Here is a 15,892-nt window from a genome sequence, read left to right on the forward strand (position 1 = left end):
CCCAACTTCAGCCCTCTCAGAATCTACAGTTCATTGAAGCTGTTCTGGACACTATCCAAACTCAGAGCATTCCTCCCTCAACAACATCTGGATGCTCTGTCACAAAGTGTCTTCCCGCTCTTCACTCTCAGCGAGACACATGATGGTACTACTAGGTCACATGCCCTCCACAGTGCACGTGACTCCTTTTGCCAGACTTCACCTCCAAATTCCTCAGTGGATGCAGGCTTGCGAATCACTCTCTCGACACACTACAGTCACTCCTTCATTGAGACAGTCTCTCAGCTGTGTGGATGCTCTCTTCCAGTCTCTCCAGTAGTTTACTGTTTCAAACACCCCTTCATCAGAAGGTCCTCACGATAGATTCCTCAATCTATGCTTGGGGGGCTCACCTCGATGGTCTTCCTACTCAAGGACACTGGACAAGCACAGATCGTCAGTGTCACATCAATCTGTTGGAACTCAGAGCAATCTTCAATGCCTTTTCACTGACTCAGAGCGAAAAGGGACGTTTTTGGAGGAGTGGGTAAGGTAGGAGATGGGTGGGATGTGGGTCGACCTAAACTTAGTCGTCTAGCAGCTATAATCAAAAAGTTTGACAGGTTCCCTGGATGGAACTTATACGTTTTGACTTAGACTAAGTCAAACATGTATAAGTTCCGGATCAGGCTGCTGAGCTCATCATGGCTGCCGTGATCAGCTCGGCGGACCAGGCAACGCATCCCTCCGCCCCCGTAACGATCGTGGCAGGAGGGATGCCCAGTCACTCCTAGACGAACACCCCCCCCCCCCCGAATGATCACGGCAGGAGAGATGCCCAGTCCCTTCTGCTGACACCTGCAAACCCCCCTCAAAGGTTTGTTGGCAGGAGGGATGCTGTCTCTCATGCCGACACTCCCCGAAAGTTCATCAGCAGGAAGGATGCCCTGTCCCTCCTGCCAACGCCCCCATCCCCACCCAAAAGTTCACCCCCACCCGGACCACCCACCACCACCACCACTGGGACCCCCATACCCTATCCATACCCCCCATCCTGGTTTAGTTGGCTTAAGATTCCAATTGGCCAGATCCCTTAGGCCACCTCTCAAAGGAAGGGCCTAGAGAATCTGGCCAATCAGGATCTTAGGCCACTCCAAGTGCATCCCAGAATGCACTGGGAGATGGGCCTAATATTCTGGTTGACCCATTGAAAGTGGGCCGACTGGACACCAGCTGGAGCCGTCCAGCCGGCCAACTAAACCAGGTTAGGGGGACTGAGTGGGGTTAGGGGGAGTCCTAGTGGGGGTCCGGATGGGGCAAACCTTTGGGGGTGTGGGGTGTCGATAGGAGGGACTGGGCATCCATCCTGCTGGCAAACTTTCAGGGGGATGGGGGGGGGCAAATTTTCAGGGGGGATGGCAGGAGGAGAGACTGGACATCCCTCATGCCGGCAAATTCCTGGGGGGGTTCACGGGTGTTGGCAGGAGAGATTGGGCATCTCTTCTGCCGTGATCATTGGGGGTGGGGGTTCGTAGCAGGTGTCGGCAGGAGAGATTGGTCATCTCTCCTGCCTGCGAAGATTACGGGGAGGTTTGGGAGTGTCGGCAGGAAAGATTGGTCATTTTTCCTGCCGGCAAAGATTGTGGGGAGGGGGGGGAGGGTTCACGGGTGTCAGCAGGAGAGATTGGGTATCTCTCCTGCTTCGATTATTGCAAAGGGGTCGTGGCGAGTGCTGGACAGACTGGGCTTCCCTCCTGCCGTGATCATAGCTGGAGGGTGGGGAATGGTTCCAGGATTCTCTAACCGGTGCTTATGACAGATTCCAGTTAGAGAATTGTGGTTTTAGGTGAAGGACTGGTCCCTCCCACACCTAAAAGGTCTTGTTTTGGGATTTGGGTGATTTCTTTGTCGAGAATAGGGCTTAAAGGTAAACATAGTGGCGGTCTGGGCAATTAAACCTTTGAACGTACAGGTAGGCAAGTCTCGAAAAGAAACAAAACAAAACACATTTTGGATGGTTTTGTTTTTTGTTTTTTTTGAGAATGGATATTTCCCTGCTGCCTATTTTGGGCACCTAGGCCTTAGGCCAAAAGGAGATTTAGACTTTTATTATTATTATTATTATGCCCCTCCATGTTTTTAAGTTGTGTTTACATTTCTGTATGCAATTATTTAATTTTTGTGTTTCTCTTTGATTTTTTTAGGTTTATTGTTCCAATCTCAATTGTCATTTGCAATGACATAATGGCTTATCTTTTTGGATTCTTTTTTGGGAGGACTCCATTAATAAAGGTATTCTAAAAAGTAACTTTTGTAGTCTTTATAATTAATATATGTAGAAAGAATACTGTAGTAATTGCAAAACCTACTTTGCATTCTTGGAGGTAACATTATAAAGCATTTTCTAGTGCAATAAGGTGTTTTATTTTGGACAGTAGGGTATTCTCCTCATGTCCCAGAGCCATGCAGGAGGTATCCATTCCAAGTTTTCAACTCCTCCGCCTTTTCAAGAGGGCTCTGCTGCCCCCTTCAGTTTTTTCCTTTTGCATGCGAGCCAGAAGGTGTTTTTCTGATCTGCTTTGTATATTTCTTTATTATTTTTATTTTTTTTGTGTATTTTTGTGCACCTATTAGTGCACCAGAGCTCCCCAGTGAGGGGGTAAGCTTTGCCTGTGTGGAGAAGCAGCAGACTTGGTTGGGTCTGCAGTCACTAGATTAATCCCTTGGAGACTTGTTTGGCCAGCCTGCAGAAAACTTTGTGTAGTTTGGGGTCTGTATCCCTAGTAGGTTAGCTCACCTACTGAATGGCAGGGACTTGAGCACAGGCTGTTAAGCATCCACAGGAAGCGCAGTGGGGCTTCTCAGGGTGCTGGCTGCGATTTTTGCCTCCTCCTCTCTCCCCCCCCCCCAACTTTACGGGTGCGGTTCCATGGGGGTTGAGGATCAGTCCAACTGTGGTCTGACTGGCAGGCCAAGGAGTACTGGCTGATTGAGACAGGAATTCTTCTCCCAGATCCAGCTACTGCTTAGAGCTGAAGTCATCGAACGGACTACCCCTTAAAAGGGAGGGGAACCGCGGCGCAAGGCCCAAGAGTTCGCTCACCAGCCAGGGGAGCCTCGTGGAGCAGAGAGGCAAGTGATGCACCAATGGGAAGTGGAGGAGAAAGTCAGCGGCAGCAGCAGAGAGAACAGCAAGCCTAGGGGTAGTGGCGAGAGGTAGCTCCGCCCCCCCTCAGCGTCATCGGCCGGACTCCCTCTTAAAAGGGAGGGGAGCTGCGGCGCAAGGCCCAAGAGTTTGCTCACCAGCCGGGGTAGCCTCGTGGAGCAGAGAGTTGAGTGAGGCACCAGCGGGAAGCGGAGGAGAAAGTCAGTGGCAGCGGCGGAGAGAACAGCAAACCTAGGGGTAGCGGTGAGAGGTAGCTCCGCCCCCCCTCAGCATCATCGGCCGGACTCCCCCTTAAAAGGGGGGATCCAACGGCGCGCAGCCATTCGGCACACGGCGAAGGCGAGCGGCAAAGGCGCTCGCCTTAGTGAGAGCGCCTTTGCAAAGGAGCCTAAAGAAGGAGCCAGGAGGATAGGTCGCCCAAAAGAGACCCAAAATCGTAAATTACAAGTGTTTTCTTACCTAGACCAGGAAACACTTCCACAAGGGAACCACATCTAGAACAAGCACTCACCTAAAACACACGGCCGGCAAAGACAGAAGGTTCACAACCAGCCCAGACACCTCAGAAGGGAAGAAAGAAATGATCGCCCACGGTAGCCAGAAGATGGGCTTTCCAGTCTTCTGCACTGGCTGCAATATGTATGACTACCTCCCCTCGGGGACTAGGGCATACGTTTGCAGTCGGTGCAGAGAACTGGACAGCCTGAAACAGCAAGTCCATATGCTGGAGGGAACAGTGGGAGACCTAGAAGAACTCCTCACCTTTAAAGAAGAACCCAGAAAACAGAAGAAGTTGCCTGTGAAGTCCAGTGCCATTGAAGAGATCGAGGAACTTGAAAAATTCATCGAGGAAGCCCACCAGCAACATGTAGAGGTCCCAGGGCTGGAGAATACCATTACAATTGACGAAGAGTCAGAAGCGGCGGGTGAGGACAACTACTCACTTAGCAAACTTGCAGGACTACATGAGGATGTGTCACAGAAGAAAGAGGTTAGGACCTACACCATGGACGTGAACTTATGACCCCCAAGAAACCCTCGACTAGAGAAGATAGGGATCACCGTTGGGGATTCCATTATATGCAATGTTGACAGCCACACCACAGGAGGAAGAGAAGATCGACTGGTCACCTGCCTGCCCGGAGCAAGGGTGAAGGATGTGGCCAGCATAATCATCAGGATCATAGACAGTGCAGGAGGGGATGACACTGCTGTATTTATCCACTTGGGAACAAATGATGTTAGTGGACGGAAGTATGATAGGGAGGAAATGAAGAACTACTCCGCTCACTCAGAAGAAAACTGAAGGTCAGGGAGGTGAAAGTGGCATTCTCTGAGATCCTCCCGGTACCGAGAACAGATGTGAAGAGGCAAGATGAACTGCGAGCAATCAACGCCTGGATGAGACAATGGTGCAAGGAAGAAGGCTTTGACTTTATGCACAACTGGACGGCGTTCTGGGGAAGAAGCTGGTACTATAGAAAGGACGGACTACACCTCACCAAAGAAGGGGCGAGAATTTTGGCTGGAAACATGAAGAGGGCCATTGAAAAGGCTTTAAACTGAAGATCAGGGGAGAGCAGATAGTCGACAACCAGTCGATGGCCCGGGCAACAGGAGACCCCAACGAAGGCACTAAGGACATCCACTCAAATAAAGGGGAAGAACTTGAAGCTAATGAGGGAGACAGAAAAGGAGCGCAAATGGATGCCGTGAAAGACACAATAAGGACTGTGAAGCCCAGAATGTCCAAGAAGGCAGCACAAAGGGAGCTTAAATGTATATACACGAATGCCAGAAGCCTGAGAAATAAAATGGGGGAGTTAGAGGCACTAGCAAGAAGCGAAGAAATAGATATCATTGGCATAATGGAAACATGGTGGAACGAGGAAAATGAATGGGACACAGTACTGCAGGGATACAAGCTTTACAGAAGAGACAGAATAGGGCAGAAAGGGGGGTATTGCCTTATGTCCAGGAAGGAGTAGAATCTACCAGAGAAGAGAAGGTGGAAGGGAAAAACAAACTGGAGTCCCTCTGGGTAAAGATCCCCAGACAGAACGGAGCAGACACAAAAATAGGTATCTACTATCGACCCTCAGGGCAGACGGATGAAACAGACTCTGAGATGATAGAAGAAATAAGGCATGAATGTAGGACGGGCAATGTTACGATCATGGGAGACTTCAACTTCCCAGGGATAGACTGGAACCTAGTAACCTCAAGCTGCGGCAATGAAATAATGTTCCTGGAAATGATGGGAGACTGCTTCCTAGAACAAATGGTAGGAGAACCGACAAGAGGAACCGCCACCCTGGACCTGGTCCTAAACGGCATTACAGGGCAAACAAAAGAAGTAGAAGTCACGGTCCCACTGGGGACGAGCGATCACAGCATGATCAACTTTAAACTCGACATCGGGAAGGGGAAGCGAAACAAGACCCTAACCACGACCTTTAACTTTAAGAAAGGAAGATACGATAACATGAGAGCCATGGTGAGAAAAAGGATCAAGAAAAAGATAGCCGAAATCGAAACGGTAGAGCAAGCATGGTCCCTACTAAAAAACACTATCACCGAAGCGCAGAATCTATACATTCCGCAGATAGCCAAAGGAGGGAAAAATAAAGGCTTGGCTAACTAAAGAGGTAGGATGCAGTAAGGGAAAAGAAGGACTCATTTAAAAAATGGAAATGCGAGAAGACAACCGAGGCTTGGGACAGCCACAAAATCGACCAAAAGTGCCTCAAGGCTGTGAGAGTAGTCAAAAGGGTCTATGAGGAAAAGATAGCGCAAGAAGCCAAGAACTTCAAACCCTTTTTTAGATATGTTAAAGGGATGAAACCTGCAAAGGAGACAGTGGGTCCTCTCGACGATCAAGGAAGGAAAGGATACATCAAAGAAGACAAACAGATTGCAGACAGATTAAATTCCTTCTTTGCATCTGTCTTTGCCGAAGAAGATGCCACATCAATACCCGAAACAATTAAAGTATTCAAAGGAGGAATAGAGAAGAGCCTCACCACAGTGCAGCTGGAACTGGACCAGATCTACTATCAGATTGACAAACTAAAAAGTGATAAATTCCCTGGCCCAGATGGAATTCACCCAAGAGTATTAAAGGAGCTAAAGGTAGAAATCGGAGAACTACTGCAATCCCTCGCTAACATGTCAATTAGAACTGGACGGATACCAGAAGACTGGAAGATAGCGAACATCATCCCAATCTTCAAAAAAGGGTCAAGAGGAGACCCGGGAAACTATAGACCTGTGAGTCTCACATCGGTCCCTGGGAAAATGGTTGAGGCTTTGATTAAAGATAGCATAGTTCAACATCTGGATATCCATGACCTGCTGAGAGGTAGTCAGCATGGATTCAGGAAAGGGAGGTCATGCTTGACGAACCTTCTTCAGTTTTTCGAGACGGTGAACAAACATGTCGATAGCGGAGAACCGATGGACATAATATACTTGGACTTCCAGAAGGCGTTCGACAAAGTACTGCACAAGAGACTTCTCAGAAAACTACAAAGCCATGGAATAGAAGGGGATATACTAAGATGGATAGGAAAATGGCTGGAAAACAGAAGACAGAGAGTAGGCATAAATGGGAAGTACTCGGACTGGAAGCAGTTAACTAGCGGTGTGCCTCAGGGCTCGGTTCTTGGGCCTATCTTATTCAATATCTTCGTAAATGACTTGGAAAAAGAAACGACCAGTCTTATCATCAGGTTTGCAGATGACACAAATCTATGCTGGGCAATCAGGTCGCAAATAGACAACAAGGAACTCCAGAGAGATTTGAACCAACTTGAGAGATGGGCAGAAAATTGGCAGATGAGTTTTAATGTAGAAAAATGCAAAGTGATGCACCTCGGCAGGAAAAACAAGGAGCATGAGTACAAATTGTTAGGTACAACACTGGGGAAGAGCGAACAAGAAAAGGACCTGAGGGTACTGATAGATAGGAACCTGAAGCCGTCAGCTTAATGCGCAGTGGCGGCAAAGAAAGCAAACAGGGAATCACGAGTAGATCAAGGGAGGTCATAATGCCGCTTTATAGAGCAATGGTCAAACCACACTTGGAATACTGGACACAGCACTGGTCTCCATACCTGAAGAAGGATATGGCACTACTGGAGAGGGTGCAGAGGCGAGCGACTAAGCTGGTGAAAGGTATGGAAACCTTGAGCTACAAAGATCGCCTCAGAAAACTGGGATTATTCACCCTCGAGAAGAGAAGACTGAGAGGGGATCTGATAGAGACTTTTAAAATACTGAAAGGAATCGACAAAATGGAACAAGCTCCCTCACCAGCAGGGGGAAAGGATGGTGAGCAAGAAACAGCGTTATTCACATTGTCAAATGTGACTCGGACAAGAGGACATGGACTTAAGCTGAGAGGGGACACGGCCAGGACAAATGTCAGAAAGTTCTGCTTCGCACAGCGAGTGGTGAACGCCTGGAACTCTCTCCCAGAAGAGGTGGTGGAGGAAACCACCATTCTAGGATTTAAGGAAAAATTGGATGCACCTCTTCTTGCAGGACATATTGAGGGATACGAGTGATCAAGGTATTCGCCAGGTTACGCCTGGCCGAGCCTCCGCGTGTGCGAATCACCGGACTGGATGGACCCCAGGTCTGATCCGGTGCAGACTTTTCTTATGTTCTTAGGCTGCACCACCTTCAGAGCACATGGCACAGTGAGTAAGGCAAAATTGAAGAGGGGTCTCAAAAACCTATTTTTGAAGGTTTTTGCCACTTCCTGTAGAGCCCCCTCCCCCCTCCCACACACACACACCTCAGAAATCCTATTTTTTTAAAAAACTTTTGTTAGGTCATTTTTGAGCCATTTTTGACACTAAAATGCTGCTGCTGCTGAAGCTATGTCGGATTGCCTGATTTTTTTTCAAAGTTCTCCAGATTCTTCAAGTCACCTTGTTTTGCCTCAAAACTGGTAGAGATGGAGTCCTCAGGCTCTTTTACCCTTAATTCATGCCAGATTTGTGCTGGAAGGATGCTGGAAGATTGCCCTTGTGCCACATGCTGCACAGCATGTGAAGAGGGGGGGGGGAGGGACGGGAACATCGGGCTTAGCCTCCCCTTTGGTCTCTAGAGCTGAGGATCCTTCGGGAGTCCTGTTTACTGGAAGAAAATTCCTCCCGGTGCCCTGGAACAGTGGCATACTAAGCATAAGAGCATGGAAATCATGGACCCAAGAGACGTAAGATGGAGTCACCTAAAGGGGACGCGGAGCTGCATGGTAAAGCCTTTTCTCCTGAATTTGTTAATTTGATATGGATAGATTATTTGGATAGCTGGTATCCTCATTTGAGATCTGGCAGTGAGCCAGGGGTTGTTCAAGAGGGCTTGGGCTCCCAGGGCGCCTCAGGGTCATTGGTAGAGGCTGACCAGGATCCAGTGGATGCTTCTGATAGGCATTCAGGAGGTGAGGGGTCAGTCTGTATGCCCTTGCTGTCACAGAGCGAGTCTTTCCTGCTAGATGATATAGGGCCGCAAATAAGAGCAAGTATGCAGGAAGCAGTGGTGGCCCTCGACCAAAGAGAGGATCCCACAGTACGCTGGCTGTTCAAGCAGTCAGCATTATTAGTACTCATTACCGACTCCCTGTGGGAATTACAATTAGACTCCCAGCAGGCTCCTTCCACTCAGTGTTCTATCCTGAGTGGAATGAGAGCGCAGCCTATGTATTTTCCCTGACATCATCTTATGAATGTTTAATCACGGAGCACTGGGATGCTCTTAAGGGCACTTTAAAGGTAGCCAAGACAATGTCTAGGCTATATGATATGCTATGGCATAGAAGTGTCAACATATGTTCACTCAGCCTAAGGTGGTTATTCAGGTAACCAAGCACATGCCCTGCCAAGTAAGTGAGGGAGGTGCAGTATTAAAGGGTATGCAGGATCACAGAGTGGATGTGGTACTACAAAGGAAGTTCAAAACTTTTGAATTAGGAATCAAAGCAGCTGCTGCAGCCTCTTTTATGGCATGAACTTGTCATACAAAGATGCTTAGGCTCACCCTGGCAGAGGACGAGCCTTTGCCCCAGCTTATGCTAGCAGGGGTGGATTATGTAGCTGATGCTCTCTATAACATCATCAGAGTCATGAGCAAAGTCTCGGCTTATTCCATTTCAGCCTGCAGAATGCTCTGGATCAGGCAATGGGTGGGAGATTCCACCTCCAAGGCTACTATCAGTAGACTCCCTTTCAAAGAACAGATGTTGTTCGGAAAGGGTCTCATTGATCTGATAGCCAGTATTGCCGATCACTGGCTCAAATCTCTGCCTGACAGTAGACCATGAACCTCTAGAGCAGAGGAATCCAACCTCGGCCCTCACTAGGTCAGGTTTTCAGGATTTCCCAAATTAATATTCATGAAATCTATTTAGAATAGAATAGAAACGGTGCATGCAAATAGATCTCATGCAAATGCATTGAAGAAATCCTGAAAACACAACTGGATTGCGGCTTTCGCAGACCGACATTGGACAACCCTACTCTAGAAACTTTGGGCGGTCTAATTTTCATAATTCCAGGTGCTTTCGACAGTACTCAGGAGAAGTCTCATCTCAGAGATCAGGGATCAAGACTGAGATTCACAGGATCTAGGCAAGGCCAAGCCTCTAGTTCTCATCTCACAGCATCCTCCAAGAAAGTACAGTGATACCAGGGCTGAGGATAGGAAGAATGTTCTCAGTATATGTAGAGGTTTGGGCTCAGATCTCATCAGACTGCTGGGTGATGGAGATCATTCGGAAGGATAGAAGCTTGAATTCACCCATCTCTTAACAGAATGGTTTGTGGACTCTCCAGTGAGGTAACCAGAAAGGTCTTGCAGAGTCGTGGCGACAGTATAGAGACTTTAAAAATTCAGGCCATAGAGCCCACGTTGACAGAAGAAATGGTCTTGGGCTGATTGTCCTCGTACAGGCCTCCTTCACAAACAGAAAAAGTGGACAGAGATTTAATAGTAGACATTCAGAATATAGCTGACATTGGAAGATCTGAACCACAAGTCTGATAAGTGCTCTTTTGATTTTGCTATAATTATAATCTGTCTGGTTACAGGGCTTGATGCCTGATATCTAGTCTCTGAATTCTTAATTATTTAGTTAAACTGTGCTAACTCTATTTATCTGTATTGTGGTGTTCTGCCCTGTTTTCAAACCTAGACCTCTTTTCCCCCCCCAAAAAAAACTTTTTCTTCCTTTTTGGTTAACCATGATACAAGAGGAGCAGTGGCATACCAGGGGCGGGGCAGGGGGGCGGTCCGCCCCGGGTACAGGCTTAAGGAGAGGGTGCACAGCCGGCCAGGTCCGGAAAATTCAGCGGTGAATTTGAAACGGCTTCCTTTCTCCCTCCCTGCCCCTTACCTTCGTGGCCACGAGTCTAAATTACCTTCTTACAGCAGATGGAGTTGCATGTGGCTGCCGTAAAGATCATCTCTGACGTAACTGAAAGTTGTATCAGAGATGACCTTTACAGCAGCCATACAGCAGCTGGCTGCTGTACGAAGGCAGTTTAGACATTGCCGGCCACAGGGCAGGGACGTTTGTTGGACCAGGCCTGTTGTCCGGGGGGGGGGGAAGAAAGCGCCACTAAGGTAAGGGGCAGGGAGGGAGAAAGGGAGGAAAGGTGGGGTGGAGAGAAAAAGACGTTGAAGGGAAATGGGTAAAACAGAGGGGGGGAGAAGGACACTGAAAGCACATGGGGAAGACAGAGTGGTGAGAAGGATGCTGAAAGCACATGGGGAAGACAGAGGGGGGAGAAGACGCTGGCAGGGAAAAATACAGATGCCAGACTATGGGGGAGCAGAGGGAAGAAGATGGGTGCCAAACCAATTTGGAAGGGGGGAGAAAGGGAGAGGCACAGTAACAGAGTAAATGGAAGACGCAGAGAGAAGAGAGACAGTGGATGGAAGGAATTGAATGAGAAGAGGAAAGCAGAAACCAGAGAAGACAAAGATAGAACAAAAATTTTCTATTTATTTATTGCTTTAGGAGACATGTGTCACTGTTTCTGTGGTGTTGCATTGTATGCAGAGTTCAGTTTCTTGCCGGTTCAATTTAATCTTTGTCTGTATTTCTATTTTATTCCCCCTTTTACAAAACTGTGGAGCGTTTTTTAGCGCCAGATGTAGTGGTAGCAGCTCTGATGCTCAGAATTCTATGAGAGTCAGAGCTGTTACCACTTTCGCTAAAATCCACACTAGTTTTGTAAAAGGGGGAGGGGTTAGTTTGTGATGACATATTCCATATTAGGTGAAGGTGTTTTCTGTGTTCGAAAGACATGGTTTTCTGTTAGGATTGATGGTGTAGGATTGATCTGTACTAGTCTGGCTTGTTTAGTTTTACAATGGGTGTATTGATGTTGTACTGCTCACTGCAGTATGTAAGATGCTGCCTTTTCCTAGGTACTCATGTGTGACGTGTGGCTTGTTACTAAAAATCATGTTTTTCGTACAGATGGGGGGGGGTGCCAAAAAATGATACGCCACTGAAAAGGAGATAGCCCTTCCAGACTGAATCTAATCTTTCTTGAGTTGCTAAATTTTCTAAACTTTCCTAACTTGGATTCTTGAACTGTAGATTAGCTCTGTAATGTTTATTTTCCATTGCCAAAGCTTGGATAGATAGCAGTTTAAGTCTTGCAGCTGGTTTATTGGGCAGCAACTTACTATATATACACATTTGCTAGCCTCCTCCCCATACCTCTTGACTGTAGGCAGGCTCTATTACAGAGTATAGAAAGGTGTTTTAATAGAAAAGTACATTGGAGATAGGTTTCATAGCTAGCATAGCTCATAGATCTCTGGTTGCTCAGCCCCCCACTCCCCATGCTTACACTACTTAAATACTTTATTCTCTTTTGCTTGGTTCTCTGCTAAATTAAGGATAAACTGTTCCACCCATCCCTGGATTGTCACTGATAAGTATTGTTGTCTATATATCAGTCACTTACTATACCATCCAATCAAGATGACCTTTATTCAGTGCAATCATTGTGGCGCTTTAGTTCCAAGGCGCACCATCTGGACACTTAGGGTTTGCCCCCATCTGTCTTCAGCTTTCTAGTATTAAGAAGGAACGCAGTAATCTTAAGCAGGAATTTGATGCAATCAAAGCAGCTTCCATTACTCCACAGAATCATACCAATAGTCTTCAGCTTTCTAGTACAGTCAAACCTCGGTTTACGAGTGCAAGATGAGCAAAACATTCGCAAAATCGGCGCCTCGGAAACTGAGTTTGACTCGATTTACGAGCGTCATCCCCCGCGATCCGGCATCTCCCCCCGCTCGTGTCCCCCCCCCCCCCGAGCACCGAAATGAAATCCCTTACCCCGATTGGGCACCAGCACAAGCACCAACGCATAGGACATGCCGGGTGCCCAAAGATCCTCTTCTGGGCTGGGCGGTGCGTCAAAAGAGATCCTCCCTGTTGCCTGTCCTGGGCTGGACTGGGCTTTGAGCATTTGCGCATGCTTAAAGCCTTCTGATCTCGCTCTCTCTGAGATTATCAGATTAGAATCTCGGAGAGAGCGAGATCAGAAGGCTTTGAGCATGCGCAAATGCTCAAAGCCCAGTCCAGCCCAGCACAGGCAACAGGGAGGGTCTCCTTTAACGCACCGCCCAGCCCAGAAGAGGGAGGATCTTCGGGTACCGGCACCAGCATGTCCTATGCGTTGGTGCTGGTGCCGGTGCCCAATCGGGGTAAGGGATTTCGTTTCGGTGCTCGGGGAGGGGATGTAGAATTGCGGGGGAGGGGGTGCAATGTGAGCGGGGGGGGGAGGATGCCAGTTTGCAGAGGGGGATGCCGGATCGCGGGAGGGTGATATAGAGCAGCATCGGTGGCCTCAAGGGGGGGGGGGGAACGGAGCAGCGCCGGTAGCCTCGGGGGGTGGGATGAGGTGGAACGGATCAAAGCGAGTTTCCTTTATTTCCTATGGGGAAACTCGCTTTGATATACGAGCAATTTGGTTTACGAGCATACTTCTGGAACGAACTATGCTCGTAAACCAAGTTTCCACTGTATTAAAGAGGAGCTCAGAAATCTTAAGCAGGAATTGAATGCAATCAAAGCAACTTCCATCACTCCATGGAATCATACCAGTTTACCACCACTGCCTCAGAGTAATACAATCAAATGGATCACTGTAGGGTCAAGCAGACTGCAACATGTGACACAGAAACATACACCCTCACAGTTGCACCTACAGAATTCTTTTGCTCCATTAAAGCATTACAGTGCTCAAGAAAACTGAAATCGAATTGGAACTAGTGAAGGTAACTCATGAAGAAAAGCACTCATAAAGGAAGAGTAAAAAAGCTCAGTCCAATAGATTATTGCTTTTAGGAGATTCTATCAGAGGCATTAATATTGAAACACAAGACAAGGAGCCTAAAATAGTGAAGTGTCTCCCAGGATCCTTGGCTAATAGGAGTACCCAACAAATCATGTTTATAATTAAGGAAGAAACTAAGATTTCTAAAGCTGATGTTATCCATTTAGGAACAAATGACTTGGCCAATACTTGCAGCTCAGAAAGCCTTTCTGGAGCTAGAGGAGAGCTTAAAATCTTTTGTGAAGACTGTAGCTTTCTCAGAAGTACTGCCTACATATGGAAAAGGAGAGGAAAGAGATAAACACAGAGGACTTCCGCAGTTGGCTCAAAGTCTGGTGTTATCAAGAAGGCTTTAGATACATAGGAGGATGGGGAAATACATGGAAGGACAAGAAACTATATTGTACTGATGGGCCACATATTACTACAGCAGCATTCCGAAGATGGTGAGCATGCCGGCCGCCAGACCAGGAACCCATCCATCTGGCTAACTGAGAAGGTTAGTGGGGGGGGGGGGGGGCGCATTAAGGGGGGCCTTGCGGGGGGGCTGTCTTCAGCAGGAGGGCTGGGGATCCCTCCTGCTGGTATTCAGGGGGGTTTGCGAGGGGGTACCATCTTTGGCAGGAAGGCTTGGGAGATCTCTCCTGTTGGTATTCAGGGGAAGGTTCACCGGGTGGGGCCGTCTTCAGCAGAAGGGCTTGGGATCCCTCCTGCCGGTAATCATGGGGGGAGGGGATTCCGTCTTCGGCAGGAGGGTCTGGGCTCCCTCCTGCCTGTTCAGGTTTTGTCGGGGTGTGGATCGCAATTGCAGCAGGAGAGATTAGGCATCATTCCTGCCTCGATCGTTGCGGTGGGTAAGGAGGTGGCAGTTACAATTGTGTTTTGACAGATGCCGGTTACAGAATTCAGCTTTAATTGAAGGACTGGCCCCTCCTTTGCTTAAAAGGTCTGGATTTGGGCGTTTGGGATGTGGACAAGTTTTTGGTCAGGAATGTGGTGTAGGGATAGATGTAGTGAAGTCTGGGCCAGTAGATTGCTGAATGTACAGGTACAGGTAGGCCATTCTCAAAAAAAACCCTCAATTTGAATGTTTTTTTTTTTTTTGTTTGGTTTTTTTTGAGAATGGACATTTCCTTCTGCCAACTTCAGCGTCTACTGACTTAGGGCAAAAGGGGATGTAGACTTTTTTTTCATCATGCCCCTCTATGTTTCTATGCATTTAAACTAGAAGGAGGGGTGGCGTATGTATGAAGGACAATTATGGAGGTCACCCCAACAAAAGACAATATTAGCAACTCACTTCTTAGCATTGTAATGGGAAGCGAAACAAAACAAAAAATATATGAAAAAAGAATATTACCACTGAAAAATAGCTGGGAAGCTCACAGTCTAAGCAACAAAGTTCATGATCTGCAAGCCCTGATGTTAGAGACAGACCTAGATATTGTTGCTATCACAGAAACATGGTTCAATGAATCCCATGGATGGGATGCAAATATACCGGGATATAATCTTGTTAGGAAGGACAGAGATAGTCAAAAAGGTGGAGGGATAGCTCTCTGAAGATCGATATCCAAGCGACTGAAATACAAGGGATCTGGGGAAAGGAAGAAGCGATATGGATTGCTCTGAAAAGAGAAGATGGAACTTCTATCTACATGAATGTAGTCTACAAACCTCCGACTGAATCGCAGCAAATTGATAAAGATCTGATTGCGGATATCCAAAAGTTTGGAAAGAAAGAAGAGATGCTGCTGTTGGAAGATACTGCCAGATGCTAACTAGAAAGTTCTGTCTGCGAAATCGGTAAGAAGTAGGGATATTGTAGATGCCTTTCAAGAGGCTCTGTTCAGACAAATGGTGATGGAACCCACGAGGGAAAAAGTGATGTTGGATCTGGTCCTCACAAATGGAAGAGTATCTCTAATGTTCGAGTGAGTGCCCTCCTGGGAAGTAGTGATCATCAAATGGTTTGGTTTGATATAACAGCTAAAGTGGAGAGTAGGTGCACAAATTTAAAAGTCCCAGATTACAAACGTACAGACTTTAATAAAATGGGAGAGTACCTTAAGAAAGAGCTGTTAGGAGGGGAGGACATAAGAGAAAGTGGAAAAACAGTTGGCTAAGCTGAAAGGAGCAATACAAATGGCTATGGGCCTTTATGTGAAGAAAATAAATAAAAACAAGAGAAAAAGGGAACTTATATGGTTCTATGGCAACTCTATCTCTCCTTCCTTCTCTCCCTCCCTCTTCCCCTTCCACTGATCTGACATCTCTCTCTCCCTCCTTCCATCACCATTCTCTGGATCCAACATCTCTCCCTTCCTTGTGTCATCTCTCCTCCCCCCCCAGTGTAACATTTCTCCATCCATTCTTCCTT

The 15,892-nt window shown here is 47.4% G+C and overlaps 1 protein-coding gene across 2 annotated transcripts in view; it reads left to right on the forward strand.

Annotated features, from left to right (window-relative positions):
* The window catches only part of LOC117345659 (phosphatidate cytidylyltransferase 1), a 369,244-nt gene that overhangs the window by 260,313 nt on the left and 93,039 nt on the right, over positions 1–15,892 (forward strand). For both annotated transcript variants that reach the window (XM_033914615.1, XM_033914625.1), the window contains one exon: positions 2,184–2,271. In XM_033914615.1, the coding sequence (XP_033770506.1) occupies positions 2,184–2,271 (88 nt within the window). The remainder of the gene's footprint in view (positions 1–2,183; positions 2,272–15,892) is intronic.

This window comes from Geotrypetes seraphini, chromosome 1 (genome assembly GCF_902459505.1).
Source record: "Geotrypetes seraphini chromosome 1, aGeoSer1.1, whole genome shotgun sequence".
Taxonomy (NCBI): Eukaryota; Metazoa; Chordata; class Amphibia; order Gymnophiona; family Dermophiidae; genus Geotrypetes; species Geotrypetes seraphini.